Raw genomic sequence first — 12,689 nt, 5'->3', positions numbered from 1 at the left:
ATGATACAGGGGAGGGGCACACCACCTTTATGTGGGGCCTGGGGATAGAACTAAGATCATCAGGCTTACCCACTGAGCTAACCAAAAACAAACAAAAAAAGCTTTTTAAATGCCAATGAATTACTTTTTCCACAAGTATTAAGACTTTTCTGTCTCCAAATAAAAGCTTTCATCAGGAACCCAAGAAGGAAGTCATCTTTAGAGCAAACTAAAAGTTGCCATTGTTGATGGGACAGACGTGTGTGTACAAGCAGAGCTGTGGCCTGCCTGTTTTGAGCAGTGTGTTACTGGAGTTTACAGACCTCATAGGGACTTGTAGGAAGAACAAGTTCCCTGGTTAGTGTCTGAAAGGCACTTGTGCATGTTTGCAATTGGGAAGGATGACTTCAAGACAGAGGACAATACTGACCCATTCTCTCATCCTGAATGACCCAAAGTCTGGGTGGAAGAAGCTATTCAGTTATACTGTTGTCAAGACAGCCAGCTCATTCCACAGCCTGGCCACATGAACAGGATTCACTGGTTTTCAAAAGGTGACTCCACATCACCCATCTCCACATACACTGTCTTTAGCTGTGAATAGTATTCAATTGTCACAGGGCCATACTCTCTGCCAAATCCTGACTTCTTATATCCACCAAAGGGCAACTCCACTGGACTGACAATGTAGTTGTTAATGTAGCATGTTCCCGCCTGAAGCTGAGCAGCCACCCTGTGAGCCCGTTGGAGATCCCTGGTAAAGACGCCAGCTGCCAGGCAGTAAGTGGTATCATTGGCCCACTCCTGAACCTCAGCTTCATTTTCAAATGATAAAATGGACATAATTGGTCCAAAGATCTCTTCTCTCACACAGGTCATGTCATTTCTGCAATTAGTTAAAATGCAAGGCGTCATGTAATACCCATGTTTTATTTAGGATCCGTCGGTACATACATGTAGCTAGAGTTTTCCTGCCTGGCCCACGGTCAGGGCAAATCTTTGTCACCGCCAGTCCCACAGCTGCTCAGACCCAACCAAGTAAGCACAGAGACTTATATTGGTTACAAACTGTATGGCCATGGCAGGCTTCTTGCTAACTGTTCTTACAGCTTAAATTAATCCATTTCCATAAATCTATACTTTGTCACATGGCTCATGGCTTACCGGGATCTTTACATGCGGCTTGTCATGGTGACGGCTGGCAGTGTCTCCCTCACCCAGCTTTCTGTTCTCTCAATTCTCTTTTCTGTTAGTCCCGCCTATACTTTCTGCCTGGCCACTGGCCAATCAGTGATTTATTTATTGACCAATCAGCAACACATTTGACATACAGACCATCCCACAGCACTTCCCTTTTTCTTTTTTTAAAAAGGAAGGTTTTAACCTTTACACATCTCCAAAGTCAGCTTGGTATATTTGGGAATTTGGGCGTAGTTTTTCTTACTACTTTCTGCTGGAGGGGGGCGCTGTATCTTATGGAAACACAAAGAATATCTTAGGATTATGGAGTAGTCCGTGAGGGTGTATCATCTGAGCCAGTTGCCTTGAAACGGTTCTGGATGTTGGATCATCTGGGCCATGGTGTCATCGGAGACCTTTCAGGTGGTCTTGGCTGGTCAAACCTGATGTATCTTAATCTGGAACAAATCCATAACCTCTGGCTTTCTGTGGAAACAAAAGCAGAGTCTCCTTTCCAAAGCAACATATCCTTACATCCAAATTTTGAAGTCAAAGTACCTTTAAAATATACATTTTGGCATAACTCAACAGCTTTTGTAATCAAATGTTTTTTTTTTCAGTTACGAATATCAAAGAGAACATAATCTAGATTCTCTGTGTGGTAGCCATCTTTACGTGGCTTATTTTTTTTATATTAGCTTGAGCCTATTGCTTTAAACTGTAGCCTTCTAAGCCTGAAACGGCGCTGGTGCTATGGCTGCTGGCTCCGCCCACTTTAGCTTTCCAACATGGCGGTGGTACGTTTTTCGCCAGTTCTGGGAGCCATCAACTCTCAGAAATAGTGGGTCTATGCTTCTATCAAAGCAGCGTGTAGCCCAGAAACCTTTTTTTTGTTTTGTTTTGTACTAGCAAAGGCTAAATCCACCACACAGCTTTGTGCCACTTGTAGAGGCCTCATTCCTGCCATACTGTAGGTCGAGCATGCACGCCAGGAACCCGCCATAGTAGCTCAAACACGCAGGCTGCCGCTAGCTTGAAAGAGACAACTAGGAGCTGTTTTTAGCTCCGTTTTAGAATCTTTTTACTCAGGTTTTAGGTGGAAACTCTTGCCCCACGTTGGGTGCCATTTGTAGCTAGAGTTTTCCTGCCTGGCCCACGGTCAGGGCAAATCTTTGTCACCGCCAGTCCCACAGCTGCTCAGACCCAACCAAGTAAGCACAGAGACTTATATTGGTTACAAACTGTATGGCCGTGGCAGGCTTCTTGCTAACTGTTCTTACAGCTTAAATTAATCCATTTCCATAAATCTATACTTTGTCACATGGCTCATGGCTTACTGGGATCTTCACATGCGGCTTGTCATGGTGGCGGCTGGCAGTGTCTCCCTCACCCAGCTTCCTGTTCTCTCAATTCTCCTCTCTGTTAGTCCCGCCTATACTTCCTGCCTGGCCACTGGCCAATCAGTGATTTATTTATTGACCAATCAGCAACACATTTGACATACAGACCATCCCACAGCACATACAGCTCTCCACCATAGAGCACGGTAGCACCCTGCTCCCTTGCTGACTTTACAAACCCAAGGACTCGTTCCAGATGTGGCCAACTGATGAGTGGGCCCATCCTTGTATTTTCCAGAAGGGGGTCTCCAATTTTTATCTTTTCAGTCTGCTCCACAACTTCTTTTGCAAATTTATCAACAATTCCTTTTTGCACAAACACTCTAGTGCCATTACAGCAAACCTGGCCATGTGAGAGGAAGTTGGACGCCAATGCCCCCTTCACAGCATTCTCCAGGTTACAGTCTGAGAAGATGATAAGAGGAAATTTGCCTCCAAGTTCCAAAGTGATGGGTTTGATTCCTTTAGCTGACATCTCCATGATCTTCATGCCAGTAGGCATGCTTCCAGTGAAGGAGACTTAGGCCACATCAGGATGCTGACACAGAAATTGCCCTGTGGCAGCTCCCCCTCTGCAAGAGACTCTTAACTGACAAACCATCTCTCCAGTCCTATTCAATCTTAAAACATTTTTCTCCTAAGTGTGTAGGACTGTTTCTCCCTGTTTCCCTACATGATGATGATTCTATGCATTGTGTAAGGTTTAAAGAAAAGGAGTAGCAGAGGTCAACCACATGACCTGAGATATTGAGAACAAAATGGTTTGAAGAGAGGGATCTATGATTCACCATTAATCATGAGAATCTATTGAAAACAAACCATACCTACATATTTTGTGTAGCTATCAGATGGCTCTTAGATCTATAAAGTAAAATTGCTAAAAACTACAAATAGTATTATTATTTTCTCTTGCCTGTATAAGTGATCCAATCCCATTACTCTTTTCTACTAAAATGACTACTGCTATGTGGTGGTTTGAATAGAAATGGCCCCATAGGCTCATATATTTGAATGCTTGATCATTAGGGAGTGGTGCTGCTTGAGAGGGATTAGGCCTTATTGGCCTAGGTGTAGCCTTGTTGGAGGAAGTGTGTCAGTGTGAGTGGCAGTTTCAAATGCTCAAGTCAGGCCCAGTATCTTTCTCTTCCTGTTGCCTGAGGATCCAGATAAAGAAGTCTCAGTTCCTCCAGCACCATATCTGCCTGCATACTGCCATGCTTCCTGCCATGCTGACAATGGACCAGACCTCTGAAACATAAGGCAGCCCCAGTTAAATGCTTTCCTTTATAAGAACTGCCGGGTCCATGGTGTCTCTTCACAGCAATAGAACACTGACTAAGACAAGCTTTCAGAACAGAGCACTGCAACCAGTACCATAAGACTAAAGATGAAAAGCCAAGAGAAAACCAAGGGGCTTTGGGAGAGATGATTCACAAGTGTCTTAGCTTGATAAAACATCATGACCAAGAGCAGTTTGGGGAAAGGTTCTATTTGGCTCATGCTTCCACATCCATATCCCATCACTGAAAGAAGTCAGGACAGGAACTCCAAAAGGCTGGGAATCTGGAGGCAGGAGCTGATGTAGCAGTCACAGAGGAGTACTGCTTACTGGCTTCCTCCTCATGTCTTGCTCAGCTTGCTTTTGTATAGAACCCGGGACCATATGCCCAGGGGTAGCACTAACCACAATGGGCTGGGCCCTCCCACGTGAATCACTAAGAAAGTGCTCTACAGTTTTGTCTGTAGCCCAATCTTATGGAGGCATTTTCTCAATTGGGATTCCCTCCTCTCTGATGACTAGCCCAAGCCAAGTTGGCATAAAATTAGCTATCACGCCAGCTCTGTATGACTATAGCCTTGCAAAGGAGCTGAGGCTCAACTCCTGGTTCCACTAACTCTCATCTGCAGACCCCTTACCACTATGCCTGAAGCTCTTGTTAGATCCCCAGCACTGTAAAAGAGGAGAAGAGGGATTATAAAAAGCTTTAAGGAGTTAAAAGAAATAAATCAAACAGAAAAACAAAAACAACCGAGGAAACTCGGGTCTTTGAACTGCCACTTAGCTATATTAAAGGGCTACTGAAAGAGTCTCCTGAATCATTTTCATGAAAATTCTAATTAACCCCAAGGCTTCCTTTGTACAACTCACCCAATTGTAACAACTTTTTAAATTGAAATTCTCTATTTTTGGCTTTTTCTAGGCTACCAAATTTCTTCTCATTTTTCAAGGCTCCACTTAAATGCCCCTGTTAAGGCAACACATGTAAAACACTCACTCTGTGCCCAGAACCTATTAAGTGCGCTGCTTGATTATTTTATTTTCAGGGGTTATCAACCCTAGAAAATAGATACGGTCAACTCCTTTGTACAAATACACAATGAAGAATCGTGTCACATACCCAGAAAAAGAGTCCAGCCAGGAATGGAACCCAGGACTCAGGATCCAAAGTCACTTTTGTTCCTTCCTGTCGAACAGGGTGCGCACATACCACTGACATCCTTTGTCTTTGAGCACTTGCCTCCGTGAGAGTGTGTGCGTGCATGCGTGTGTGTGTGTGTGTGTGTGTGTGTGTGTGTGTGTGTGTTACTGAGGACAGAGTTCAGGGCCCAGCTTTTGCAAAGCAAGCGCTCACACTGTACTGTACTCCCCCTCACACCCCCCAACCCTCCCACCCCACCCCTGCTTTCAAAGCCAGCAATGATTTAATTGGATTCTGGATGTATTCTTTGCATTTTGCTCTTCAACTGGCTATGTTCCTTTCGCCAGCTGGAAGTGGAATGACAATTTTGTTTTTTTGTTTCAGTTTATTACTTAAAAGAAACTGTGGTGGAGCTAAGCTGGAGGTCAATGGTTGATCCTCAGCAAACAGCAGCAAAAGAAAGTTGTGGCAAAAGACACATAAAATTAACCACCTTAACAGTGTACAGCTTGGCAGTGTTAAGTATATCCACTTTGTTGTGCAACTGTAAATGATTTCATTAACATTTGGGATCCCCATAGTACCTAGCAGATGTTTGCTGACAGGTGGGAAGTTTACCATCTGTCTTAATCCATCAGATAACTATAACAAAACACCATAAACCGGGTTAGCTTATAAACAACAGATTTATTCCTCACAGTTCTGGAGGCTGGGAAGTCCGCTAAGTTTCCGGCAGATTCAGCATCTAACAGTGGCTGGCTGGCTGGCTTTCTGGCTTTTAGATAGGAAGCCTCCAGCTGATGCTTTCTCCAGTGGGAGGATAGGACAGGGAGCGCCATCCTCCTGTAGTGACACCTCACCCAAGGTCCCACCTCCCAACCCCTTCACCTTGGAAGTTAGGAATTTGGGGACACAGTACTGTAACATCATGTAACATCCCCAACGTGTCTTTAACCTGAGTTCGCCATGCTCAAGGGATCTCAGTAGCCCTGCCAGCAAAAGCAGTTATTTCTAAAGTAATTTACTCTAAATATGTCCTAAGAGCTGTCATACATCTCATAGCCTTAATTTGATTTATTTATTTTCAAAATAGATTCTAAATTCACACGGCTTAAAGTTTGCTAGTGTAAGAATAGCAAATGTGGAAAATGGATTCATTTCCTGAAATGTTTTAGGCATGTATAAACAAAATCAGGCGGTTCCTGGGCCCCTTCTTTCACACAAAGTATAAGATGCCATACACATTCTTTGGAGTCTTGCTTTTTTCACTGACTGTATCTTGAAGGTCACAGCATTCCCCACTTCCACTTTTTACATTCCATGGACATGCTGTACTATGTAATTGACTTACTCAGGTCCTTGTCAGTCAACATTTAGATTTTCTTCTCTCTTTTTGCTACTTTTTTTTTTTTTTTTTTTTTTTTTTTTGCCAGTCTCCTGTAATTGAAACATTACTGCCATCAGTGACATCTGCGTGCATCGTTTTACAAGTGTGCAAGTATATGTGTTAAATATATTTCTGGACTCTGAACTACTTGGTGAGGGAGGTGTGTCTATAGTTTAGGTAGACATTGCTGGAGACTGGTAAATTGCTGCTTTTCTCCCTTATTCTCTAGGGGTTGAGAATTAGATTGTAATGGCCTATGGTGTTGACTGGAGGAGAGTGTTTCACACGTGTAAAGAGCAGAGGCGGGGATAAATAGAATCCCTGTCCCCACCGCCATCCCTTTTTTTGTAGCAAAAAGAAAACTGCTTGGCTAGGCCTGTCAGGTCAAGTCCTGCCTCCTTAGGTCTCTCCAGTCACTCACCCAGGGTTATTATCATGTAAGTCTCATGCTCCACAGAGTACAGGCTGCTGGCCCAGGGTGAGCTTGATAAGCCTAGGGCTGCGACCAGGCTCCCTTTGAAAGGTGACAAGGACAGACAAATACTTGGATTTGCATATCTATAAAGGCAACGATCACCCCACTTTATCCTGGACTGTCCCTATTATGTGTGTGGCTTAATTATTACTAGTGCTGCCTCTCACCCTCAAAAGGGTCTTGGATTGGACGACAGTTTGCTAGCATTGCAGAGATGGGGCAATTCTGAAAGGAACCTTAGGCTTCTGTAAACATGCCTGGGGAGAGAGAGACACCCTGGGATTTGGGCCTCACTGCCTGCCATTGTCTAAGGTGACAAAAAAAGAGCTTAAATTTATCATAAATGGCTTTCTGCTGGGTACCGGCTCCTTGCTGTCGAAATGGGCAAGTTCATGAAACCCGGGAAAGTGGTGCTGGTCTTGGCTGGACGCTACTCTGGACGCAAAGCCGTCATCGTGAAGAACATTGATGATGGCACCTCAGACCGCCCTTACAGCCATGCCCTGGTGGCTGGAATTGACCGCTATCCCCGAAAAGTGACAGCTGCCATGGGCAAGAAGAAAATCGCCAAGAGGTCAAAGATCAAGTCCTTTCTGAAAGTTTATAACTACAATCACCTCATGCCCACAAGGTACTCCGTGGACATCCCCTTGGACAAAACAGGTGTCAACAAGGATGTCTTTAGAGACCCAGCCCTGAAACGCAAGGCCAGGCGGGAGGCCAAGGTCAAGTTTGAGGAAAGATACAAGACAGGGAAGAACCAATGGTTTTTCCAGAAGCTTCGCTTTTAGGTATATTTTTGTTCCCATCATAAAAAAAAAATCATAAATGAACCTCCTTCTACCTAGTAGGAGTTTGATAGCTCTGAAAACTTTTAAATCGGCTGTATTTGTCCCTTCTCTACTGATAAGTATGCTGTAGGGCATTTCCTCCTCCCTCACGGGTCACTGAAGATTGCGCCAGCAGTCGCTTGACCTCAGCAGATATAATAACCACATTTGCTGTCCCTTTGGCAGTTTAGATGCGGCCATGGCTTTGAACAAGCCCCTCCCTGGCAGCGCTGCTGCCCCATATGTTGCCATTATGGAGTCTGGTCTAGGTGAGGGACAAGAATGGACAAGAGCGATGTTTTGAGTTCAGTTCCAAGATGCTTTATTTTGACTTCCTTCCAAAGCCACGTGGAAGCAGGGCAAAAGGTGGGCAGGAATTAAGGCCGACGCAGCTGCCCGCTGTCCCCTTTGTTTTTCACAGAGTGACCATCAATTTGGCCGTCTTGGCAGCCTGAAGTGTGAGGTGTCTTAGGAGGTCAGGGTTGCCCAGAAATGTGGGCTCATTCTTTCGTACTCTAGCCACATGAACAGCTAGAAACGACTCGTGAGACCATATAAGGTAAAATCTGACTCAGCCAGCAGCTTCACTCAGGCTAATATCCAGATTCTAGACCTTGAAATGCCTGCAGTGCCCAGCCTGCGGCAATCCTTCCTTATCTACACCTGGGCAGAGCGTGTAGGAGGCTTCCTCTTATTTTGCAGGCAGGCCTGGCCTTGGTCTACCACAAACATACTTAGCCTTTAAGTTCACAAACAAACTCTTGGCGTCCTCCTGCATTAACACAGGCTAAAGGACATCTGTGTTGATTCTGATCGGCTCACTCCTCGGGCCAGGCTTTCCATTTTGCTAATCACTTTGTCTCATCTCTTGCTGATTACTCTTGATTGCAAAAGCCCAGCTCTTCAATTGCGGCCTGATTCTCTTTGTCCCTCAGAACCATTCCCTCTGTGAAACAATTCGTCCTGGATACACATGCAACTCTCATCATTTCCTCTTCATTTAAAATGTTTATTCTCGCCACTCTTGTTTCCATCACAGCCATATGCATCCTCTTACTAACTCTTACAACAGTTTTACAGCCTTCGTACTTTCTGGATACAATGAGCTAAATGTCCATATGCCCCCCAAATCTATGCGCGGTCATAGTGAACATGCCTAATGACTAAAATGGCCAGCAAAGCTGGAATTGCCATTCGTCTGTGCCAAGCAGGACAGATGACCTCTTCCTTAGAAACACAGGTCAGCAGATATCTGTGTGAGTACATTGGTTTAATGTTCTTTTAAAAGACAGGGACTTCTTTCTTCCCTTTGTCAATTTCTAAGTGAAGGATGGGTTCGGGGCTTGAATGGCAAAAAGAGAAGTGGGAATACCAGAACAGAACTGAAGCTGACCTGCTATTTTCATGAATAAGAAATTAACGTAAGTGACAGAGTAACATCATAAACCACTAAAATGTCAGTAAAACCAGTGCAAGTAGTACAGCTCTAAAGGGAAAGGGAAAGGTAGTCCGGAGCCGAGGAATACCACAAGGTCACACCACACAATTGACCTCACACCAGAGATTTATTGTAAGAGACACAAAAGTGTGGCTGCCTTGCTTAGGCAAGAGCCAGCAAGGAGCTGAGCAGGTGACAGGCATAGATAGGGTTTCTTGGGGGAGGAGTTTTCCAGGGTGGGGATTGGTGAGATTTCAAGTCCTGGACTTGGGGTGAGCCCAGGGATTGGCAGGACTTCAAGCTCAGGAACTGGTAGGATTTCGAGCTCAGGGACTAGTGGGTTTTGGTGGATTTTCAAACTTGGAAGTGATCTTGGACCTTTTATTTTATAATCAGAGTTGCTTGTTACTGCAAATTAATTTGACAGCCACCAATTCCAGAAAGGTGAGGGAAAATAATAATAGACATATTTCAGAGTGAGAGGGGTTTAAAGTAGATTTTGACACAGTGAGACAGAAGACATGTGTGCCAGGTCAATGTTGAGAACCACCACCACCAAGGGAAACAATACAGGCTCTGAAAAGATCTAGGAGCAGCAATCATAGTGGGATGTGCAAGGCAGGTCTTAGAGGCCCAAGGCTTCCCACGCTCCTCTGAGCTAAATAATCATCCATCCCAGGCTGCGAGCTGGACTCCACTGTCTTCTTAGTATATCTCCAGATGGAAGACATAGAAAGGGCTCAGTCTCTCCTATAGTGCTGGACTGAGCACATTGGCTAGCTCCTCCTGCCAGGCCAGCTCAGGTCTAGCTCACTTTAAAGGAAGCCATAGACAATATGCCCTTCTCAACTCTCTTGTCTTCCCCTTTCATGTCCTTTCATATAGACTATAAGGGGTCCATGATGAAAACTACCCTACAAGATAAATAGTATCTCTGTTTAAGCCACAAGGAAACTGAGAGAGACCTGGAGAATCAAGTAACTTTCTTGCTTTTCCTTTTTGTGTGTGTGTGTGTTTGCTTTTGTTTTTTTCAAGACAGGGTTTCTCCATGTAGTTTTGGTGCCTGTCCTGGATCTCACTCTGTAGACCAGGCTGGTCTCAAACTCACAGAGATCCGACTGGCTCTGCCTCCCGAGTGTGGAATTAAAGGTATAAGCTACCACTGCCTGGCTCAAGTTACTTTCTATATTACAAAGTAAGTGATGGGATTGTGACTAAATCCCATCAGCCCAGCTTCAGAATCCACAGGAAATTGTCACATTCCTGGACGGAGGCTCAGAAAGTGCTGCTCTGAAAAGCACTGTCTATCATGATTGTCAAAAGTCAAAATTATCAACCTTTGCTCAACATTTACTTTGTTTTCCTTAGATGAGGCAGTTGACCCAAGCATTAATAAATGAAGGTATAATTCTAATTTCAAGACAAAAATACTTTTCTCTTAATCTGATTACACTTTAACTTTTTTCTCCAACCCAGAAATCAAGAGATATCAACATCCTGAGAACTCCAAGCTTGACTCTACACACCACCTTAGGACATCCAACAAGCCTCTTACGTGGAATGTGTTCAGATAGACCTCAACCTGGTTTCCTCCTGATCTTCCCTATCTTAGTAAATACACAACAACAGTCAAGCCAAAATCTTGTTATGCATTTTTATTTTTTCTTCTTCTTCTTCTGTATCTACTTCATCAGTAAGCGATGGTCATTCGACTTTAGATAGATAAATAGATAGATAGATAGATAGATAGATAGATAGATAGATAGATAGATAGATAAGATGGATAGATAGATTCAAATTATGTGTATGTATATATGTGTGTTAGTTTGTGAATGTATGTGTCAGTGCCTGTGGAAGCCAGAGACATCAGAGCCTCCTGGAGTTTGAGTTACAGTTGGTTGTCAGCCATGTGTGCTGAGAACCACAATTGGGTCCTCTGGAAGAGCAGGAAATGCCCTAAGCCATTGAGCCACCTCTCCAGTGTCCCTTTATATCAACCACCATCCTCCATGCATATTGTATCACCTGATCCTGTTATGGGTCTGGTGCTGTGGATATTGCTCTGTATAAATAAAATGCTGATTGGCCAGTAGCCAGACAGGAAGTATAGGTGGGACAAGCAGAGAAGAGAATTCTGGGAAGTGGAAGGCTGAGGCAGAGAGACACTGCCAGCCGCTGCCATGAGAAGATATTAAGATACCAGTAAGCCACGAGCCACATGGCAACTTATAGATCAATAGAAATGGGTTAATTTAAGGTATAAGAACAGCTAGCTAGAAGCCTGCCACAGCCATATAGTTTATAAATAATGTAAGCTTCTGTGTGTTTACTTGGTTGGGTCTGAGTGGCTCTGGGACTGGCAGGTGAGAGAGATTTGTCCTGACTGTGGGCCAGGCAGGACCAGGAAAACTCTAGCTACAGTCTGGTGTCGTTCAGAGATTCCAGTCTGACTTGAGATTTTTATCCTCTAAACATAATGTTGACCATCACACTCAAACCTAGCACTTCCCTCCCAATACATTTCTGTTTATCATCTCATATCATCCATCTTCTGCTCATATTAGAAGTGACCTTTGAGTGATAGACATTGGCTTATGTCACCCTTCTTGTTGTCTTCCAACGGTCAGCACCCCATTTGGAATAGCCCCCAAATTTCTTCCAAAGGCCTAACCTGATCCAGCCCCAGCTGGTCTCTGACCATGTGTTTTCCAAGTCTACCCCTCCATATCCCTCTTGAGCTATTCTGATTTGCTCTGCAAGCAGGACAGACTTATTGCTGCCTGGAGGCTGTAGTGCTATTCCTTCTGTTTGAAGATGTTTCTCTTGGGATCTTGGGTTGATTGCCAAAGATATTAGGTTCAGTTCTCAAAGCAAATGTCATTTCCTAAGAAAACATTTCCATAATCACCCTGCTTAGAGAACTTCTTTCCCATTCCATCCTAGGACCCTGGTGCCTTTATAGTGAGAAGGTTCAGAAGATGCCACCCAAAAAGTGTTGCTTTGCATATTAATTTCTGGATGTGATAGTGTTAGTAGTCATCTTGACAAAATCTAGTAACACCTAGAGAAAGGGCCCTTGGGCATGCCTGTGGGAGATTATCTTAACTGCATTAATTAATGTGGGAAGACTCATCTTAATTGTGAGACTATTTCTTAGGCAAGGGATCCTGGATGGTATAAAATGGAAATGTAGGCTGAGCACTAGCAAGCATGTGTTTGCTGCCCTCCTCTTCTCATTTCAGATGTAATGTGACCAGGTGCACCAAGTTCCTGCTGCCAAGACTTGCCTGATGAACGGAGTTCTGTCCCTGGGACTTGCAGGGAACAAGGAAACTGTTTCCCGAAAGTTGTCCTTTGATCTCTGCATGTATACCATGGCATAGGCACACACACACACACACACACACACACACACACACACACACACACACACACGTGCGCGTCTTCTCCCTCCAGAAATGGATTCTTCAACAGATACCACCAAAGTCCAACTTGGTGAACCAATGAGTTTTATTGGGGTTACTGCAGGAACGTGGGTGAAGGGTGGAAAGGACACCCTCCAACCTGTTGATCTGCCTGCA

General features: G+C 44.3%; 1 protein-coding gene and 1 pseudogene across 1 annotated transcript; one reads left to right on the top strand and one right to left on the bottom strand.

The window, feature by feature from the left end:
- Nucleotides 1-516: 516 nt before the first annotated feature.
- On the bottom strand, nt 517-3,159 carry LOC131913715 (4-trimethylaminobutyraldehyde dehydrogenase-like; annotated as a pseudogene).
- A 3,999-nt stretch (nt 3,160-7,158) lies between these two features.
- On the top strand, nt 7,159-7,656 carry LOC131912421 (large ribosomal subunit protein eL27-like). The gene has a single exon (XM_059264716.1). The coding sequence runs from the start codon at nt 7,221-7,223 to the stop codon at nt 7,629-7,631; it is 411 nt and encodes a 136-aa protein (XP_059120699.1). The 5' UTR covers nt 7,159-7,220; the 3' UTR covers nt 7,632-7,656.
- Nucleotides 7,657-12,689: the final 5,033 nt, after the last annotated feature.

Source organism: Peromyscus eremicus, chromosome 6 (genome assembly GCF_949786415.1).
Source record: "Peromyscus eremicus chromosome 6, PerEre_H2_v1, whole genome shotgun sequence".
Taxonomy (NCBI): domain Eukaryota; kingdom Metazoa; phylum Chordata; class Mammalia; order Rodentia; family Cricetidae; genus Peromyscus; species Peromyscus eremicus.
Note: the sequence above shows the minus strand (reverse complement) of the source record. Positions and strands in the feature narration are given on the sequence as shown.